General features: G+C 42.9%; 1 protein-coding gene across 1 annotated transcript; it reads right to left on the bottom strand.

The window, feature by feature from the left end:
• Positions 1-884: 884 nt before the first annotated feature.
• LOC133473216 (tumor protein D54-like) lies at positions 885-5,633 on the bottom strand. The gene is made up of 4 exons (XM_061764770.1): positions 4,591-5,633; positions 4,140-4,297; positions 1,426-1,574; positions 885-992 (listed from the first exon to the last, which is right to left on the bottom strand). The coding sequence occupies exons 1-4, from the start codon at positions 4,604-4,606 to the stop codon at positions 953-955; spliced, it is 363 nt and encodes a 120-aa protein (XP_061620754.1). The 5' UTR covers positions 4,607-5,633; the 3' UTR covers positions 885-952.
• Between the last annotated feature and the right edge of the window lie 988 nt (positions 5,634-6,621).

Here is a 6,621-nt window from a genome sequence, read left to right as displayed (position 1 = left end):
TCGTAGCACTAGTAACACACTCGTAGCATGATCGCTGGTCCTGTCTGCAGCTCCTTAACCTTTCAAGCTGTCTCCAAATGTAGTGGACGTAAGAGTCGCAGGACTTTTATCAAGTTATTGACCAGTTATGTTTTGGGTCTATTACATTTAAAAAGGGAAAGTTTATTATGTTATGGGCCCCTATTTGTTTAAGATATATTTCTCTGCCATATAAATGAAAAGAATGTTGGAATTAGGCGGCACGGTGGGCGACTGGTTAGAGCGTCTGCCTCACAGTTCTGAGGACCGGGGTTCAATCCCCGGCCCAGCCTGTGAGGAGTTTGCATCTTCTCCCCGTGCCTGCGTGAGTTTTCTCCGGGCACTCCGGTTTCCTCCCACATCCCAAAAACATGCATGGTAGGTGAATTGACGACTCTTAATTGCCCGTAGGTGTGAATGTGAGTGAGAATGGTTGTTTGTTTGTATGTGCCCTGCAATTGGCTGGCAACCAGTTCAGGGTGTACCCCGCCTCCTGCCCGAAGATAGCTGGGATAGGCTCCAGCACGCCCGCGACCCTAGTGAGGAGAAGTGGCTCAGAAAATGGATGGATGGATGGATGGATGTTGGAATTAGTAATGTCTCTCCTCTTGCAGCCAGAATCTCTCCTACTTTGAACTGTCATATTGTGTCAAATGTCCGACTGCCTCATTCTTTCCCATTTAACCTAATTATACAAGACGTCATAAATGAATGACTGTTAGGATAATCATACTAACAGTCAACATATACAGAACCGAACCGAAAATCCTGAACACAAAACTGAAATCCAAACCATGGATTTTGTGAACTGTTCCACTCCAAATATACAGGTACGCATACAGTACATAGTGTTTTACAATAATACTCAGATATATTTGTAATTACACACATACCTGTGGCTAAGCTAATGAGCGAAGAGTGGAGAGCCTCTGTTTCAGAAGTACACGAGTCCAGCCAATGAATTATAGAGATTCCTGCCGAGAGTAGAGAAAAACCCCACATTCTCTCCGTTTCATACCCGTTTACTCACTTCGTATTATTATAATATTCTACAGTGGCCAGGGCAATCTGCTTCTTCCTTGACAATCACACCATGTTGTTTATGGTTTAATAAAAAAATAATACAGCAGTATATGTGGAGCGTCAAAACGTTGATTCCCGATAAGAAAACCAGGGGTCGCCGTAATGCCGTTGCAGCGAGTCAGTTATACTAACTGTATGTGCGAGGGTCAATCATCTGGTGTGCAACAGGCCTTTTTCTAGTCAGAGCTGCATCGCAAAAGGTGAGTGGAGCTTGTATTTTGCACTAGGCATCATGAATAAACAAAAACACATACCAGAAGGCCGTGCACAGCTAAATGGCATCTGTGTGAAAGCATGAAGATGAAGGTATACACAGATACATACGCGTTGGAGGTCTGGACATCCTGCCAGCTCTTGATGAGATTCTGCTTGAGCTCATTGAGAGGGCTGAGGCCCAGTTTCCTCTTAAGCTCTGTGGCATGTCTCTCCTTGGCGGCCAGAACCTGGCGCAGGGTGCTGATCTCCTCCTCCACCTGAAAAGCAGCAGAGACGGAATGCATACAAGACCCTACTTCCTGCAGCTAAGTGGCAGCAAGAACACCCGCGACAAGCAAAATGATGGGACATGACAAACGAGATGTGAACAAAATTACAAAACAATGGGACGTGACAAAAGAGACAGCAGGGCTGGCTGATTAATCGATAAAATCCATCGATTTTTGCCATCAGGATGTTTTTTTGTTTTTTTAATTACAAAAATAATTATTTCTTTGCAACTTACGTGCACCCCTATTGAAGTGCACTGCTATGCTGACAACATGCCGACGAACAGAGACAGTTCTGTTAGTCATTCGGAACTGGTTTGGGTTTACAGCGTCAGACAAGAAGAAAAAAACAGTGTGCTTCCAAGTGCCATAAAGTTTGCTCTAAGGCTCTTTCAACCAAAGGGAGTTGCGCGACCAACTTGATCTGAATTTGAAACAGGGACATACAGAAAATTAGGAGAAATACTGGTCTGTGCGCAACTAGGAGCCCGAAGACTTCCACTAAGAAACTGACAACATTAGCAGAATCATTTTCACTTGTTTTGCGTATGATAAGAGAGTCAATCATGGAGTCAGACACGCTGCACATTGTCAGTCATGATGCCCATTTATACGGTGAAACAGCAGTCATTTATCAACATGTGGATCCACTTCAATGCATGCAGCATGAAATGAACTTCCCACCGCTGAGCAATAAAGCAAAGAAAAAGCTCTCTACACCTGCAACATTTTGTTTGTTTGCGCATCCCACGCTTTTCTGGCTGCCTCCATTCTCCCATTAACTCTAATCTGTCATTTACACACCCTTGTGGGCGTGCTCTGATTTTCGATTGGATTCAAGTCAGGTGATTGGCTGGGCCATTCTCGCAGCTTTATTTTTTTTCACTGAAACCGATTGAGAGTTTCATTAGCAGTATGTTTGGAATCATTATCCCGCTGAAATGTCCACCCTCGTTTAATTTTCATCATGCCCGTAGATGGCAGCCAATCTTTGTCAAGAATACCTCGGTACATTTGCCTATTCATCCTTCCTTTAATAATGTGAAGTTTACCTGTACCATTTGTTGAAAAGCTGCCTGACACCACGTTCCCACCTCTGAACTTCCCTGTTGGTATGGTGTTTTTCAGGGTGATGTGAAGTGCCGTTTCTCCTCCAAACGTGGTGTGCATTATGGCATCCAAAGAGTTCAATTTTGCTCTCATCAGCCCAGACTATATTCTCCCAGTATTCAACTGGCAAACTAAACCAGCTTTGACATGCTTTTTTTTTCTCCCCAGCAATGGGGTCTTGCATGGCAAGCGTGCATACAGGTCATGGCGGCAGGTCACCATTTTCCTTTTGACAACAGTACCTGCAAATTCCAGGTTTCCAGCTCTCCACAGGTGGTCCTTGGCTCTTAGACAACTCTTCTGATTATTCTTTGCACTCCTCTGTCACAATTTTTGCGAGGAGCACCTGATCGAGGCAAATTTATGGTGGTATGATTGCCTTTCCATTTACGTATTATGGCCCAAACCGTGCTCACTGGAACGTTCAGAAACTTAGATATGCGCCTGTAACCAATGACATGGTTATGTTTCCTAACAATTAGTTTGCAATGGTCTTGGGACAGCTCTCTGCTCTTACCCAACATGAGACATGTCTTGACTCACACCTTGGCAATGAGACCTTTTTGTAGGCCATCAATTAGGACTGAAACAGCTGATATTCTTTTGCACTGACAAGGGACTGGATTGCTGTTTGATTTTTGATAGATTTGAGGTGTTGTCTTGGCTTTCCATGACTTATTGCACCTCCCTTTCTTCATGTGTTCAATACTTTTTCCCTGTGTCATTTCATATTTTTACACACAAATTAATTTATTGGTTCTATTTGAATTGTATCTATGGATTACTTGGGGGGTTCCCAACATCTGGTGAAATTTTCAGGTCAATAGCACCTTTGGAAGTATATTTAGTGAGAAAAATGGTGATGTGTTAAATACTTATTTCAGCTGCTGTATAATATCTTATTAATAGGCGAAAAATAGCAGCACCATGCAGGCAATGCGTACATCTGCAAGGAACCTTTCAGCTTCAGATATGCTGCTGGCAGCACGGAGTCTGAAAGCAACAACTGCGGTCATTGAAATGACGCGATGGTGAGTTATATTATGTATCATTTGTTTTTAATTGATCTATGTCAAATGAGAAATATGTTCAACACCCACATCTTTGGCGCAAGCTAGTTACAGGGCACCACTGATAAACTATGGCTGGCTCACCCACTTTTTGATGATGGACCTCCAAACGTGTCCAGTTGTAAGCACAGTATTCTGATGAAATTATTTTTATTGGATTTATTTTATACAGAATAAAAAATAAAAAAAACACATGCTGTTGTACAAAGTGTCTTGGAGTGGTCCCATTAATGGGAGAATATTGCCCAAATTGCACAAAACGACAAAATTATGGGACGGGACAAAAGAATGCACAAATGACAATGATGGGACGCGACAAAAATGGAAGAGCATAAAGTGACAAAACAATGCATCGGAAACAAGTTGGCATCACCTTGGTAACCTCGTTGCGAAGCTCCTCAGCTTCCTCCTCTGTCAGGCCTGCTGGCAGGGGGCTGCCGGAGTTCTCCAGCACGCCCTCTGCCGGAAAATCGACCAGGCTCCCGGAATGTTCCACAGGCAGACCCTTGTTGGGGGAATTCAGATTGACATCTGCACCACAAAAGAAAGTGAAGGCAAACATTCAACCTAGGAGCATAGACACATTTGTTGATTAATAAATTACGTTATCTGCTTTACAACAGACAATAAAAGTGTTTTCTTATCATATTACAATAAGCAGTGTTTTTCCTGCATATAAAATCTGCAGGGTGCCTAATTTCGGGGCTCTTCCAGCTCTAAACTCTAACATCATGATTTATTTGACCAGTGCTGCAAAAGTTGGATGTCGGGTGTGACGTGAATGACCTCTCCCTCAGTTTGAGCCAGGAAAAACTGATACACACCAAAGTGGGATGCCATAATTGACTTGTACACCAGTGGACAGGGTAGTCAGTAAATTTTATGAAGTTGTGGGTCATCTGCAAAACAATAGACAGAGTCTTATGATATTACTCAAAGCAAGCACACACACCTGTAGAATACAGTACCATGATTTTGCACAAACAGCCTGGTTGAACAATAAAATTCATTTACTAATAAAGTTACAGGTCATCTACATAATAGAAGACATGGAAACATAGAAAACACCAAGAAAAGCATTGATAGCCCTGAGGGACACCATGATTAACCGTTCCACCAGCACAAAAGATTACCTTTGACATTAATTGATAAATATCTTCTACATAATGGAAAATAAGTATTTTCTAACGATATTGCTGCAAGAAATGTACACGACCTGTGGGATGCCATAATTAACTTACACACAGGCAAGCCAGGGTGAACACTTAGGGCTCATCTCAAGTCTCTTAATTTCAACGTTCTTAGGCCCTCCCTCGTCAAAACATCAAAAGCGACCCAGGAGTTGTTCTCATGCCGCCATATTAAGGAGCGCATTAAAGAGAGAGGATCGAGCATCGAGGAGCTTCCACAGGCTAGCTTCAATCAAAGGCTGTCTGTCTGTCTGTCCTATGCGAACGTCAGGGTCCAAAATATCTGGTATCGCATCGCCTTATGTGATGTAAAATGAGGTCTTTAGCGATGTATTTCTCAGTTTCCATCGGTTAAATATGCGATGCATGTTTTGAGCCTTTTATTTCTCATAATTCAAAGAGAGTGGATTGATCACAGAAATTTAACTCTCGCACGACTGCAGCGACAAGACGGCGACATCATGATTTTTCTCCCAGCCAGGCAGCCTCTTTTCGCCATAAGTTAATGTGACCTCAAAATTTTTCACTGAGAGAAACAACAAGTACCTCAAGCGCGAATCTTGCATTCAGCACACCACCGCTGACCGCACAGTCGGTGCTCTGAGTGATTGACAATCATAGTGGAGAGAGTGAAATTGTCAAAAGTGTGGTTGCATTTCTCAAAAGCTGATGGTGAAAATCAGATATGGTAACAATGCAAGTTGCCACAAGTGCAATCAATCATTTAAAGGTCCCATATTTTGGCTTTTTAGACCTCCATAGAGTGAGTCTCTTATATGGACCTGATATAAAAGTGTACATTTCATTTAAAAATAAAAATTTTTAAAAAAACACCTGAGTTTTGTCATAACCGAGTCCAGAAAAGGCTTCTCTGACAACTACTTCAGTTTGACCCAGTTTTGTATCCGCTTTGTCCATATTTGCCTAAGATCGCCTCCTTTCCTCTAACTGGTTGCCTCTGTGCAGAAGACCCACTTTTAAGAGCACACGTTTATGATGACAGCGCTGGCCCGGGAGCGGAAAGGGAAGGCAGAGATCTTCACTAGTGACATACTTAAGCTCGAGAAATTCGAATGACCTGAGGCCCCTCCGCAGAAAGACGTCTGTGACTCAGGAATGAATGGTTTTAATTCATATTTCACGTTTACTGAGGCACCATAGAGAGAATATTACAATTACATATTACAAGAGAAAGTTGGTTTGTCAAAATACGTCCCCTTTAATTGTAAGTTAAAATGCTTGGACTAAAACAACCTTAAACATTTTGCAAAAGTAGAGAAATGTTGCATTTTCGACTGCCTCTTACCACTAGACCTTCTGGAAGATGAGCAGTTCCTGCAGTTCGACACCACCGTTTTCTTTTACACGAAATCATTGTTTATATAATGAATGAATGAATAAATAAAATGAAATAAAGCAGTGTTAATTCTGATATTGAGTCTGAGTGGACCATGCACCTCCATTGCTGAGGCGGCCGACCGCAGCTTCGGCCGTAAAGTGGTTGGTGCCTGTCGTGGGGGCAATCCCTGAACCCGTTGGCGGGCACCAGCGGTGAGGGATGCCATCAAGCTGAAGGAGTCCCATCACTCCTTTTTGGCCTGTGGGTCTCCTGAGGCAACTGATGGGTACCGGCTGGCCAAACGGAATGCAGCTTTGGTGGTCGCT

This window comes from Phyllopteryx taeniolatus, unplaced genomic scaffold (assembly GCF_024500385.1).
Source record: "Phyllopteryx taeniolatus isolate TA_2022b unplaced genomic scaffold, UOR_Ptae_1.2 contig_225, whole genome shotgun sequence".
In the NCBI taxonomy this organism is placed as follows: domain Eukaryota; kingdom Metazoa; phylum Chordata; class Actinopteri; order Syngnathiformes; family Syngnathidae; genus Phyllopteryx; species Phyllopteryx taeniolatus.
This window is presented reverse-complemented; position numbering and strand designations above follow the sequence as displayed.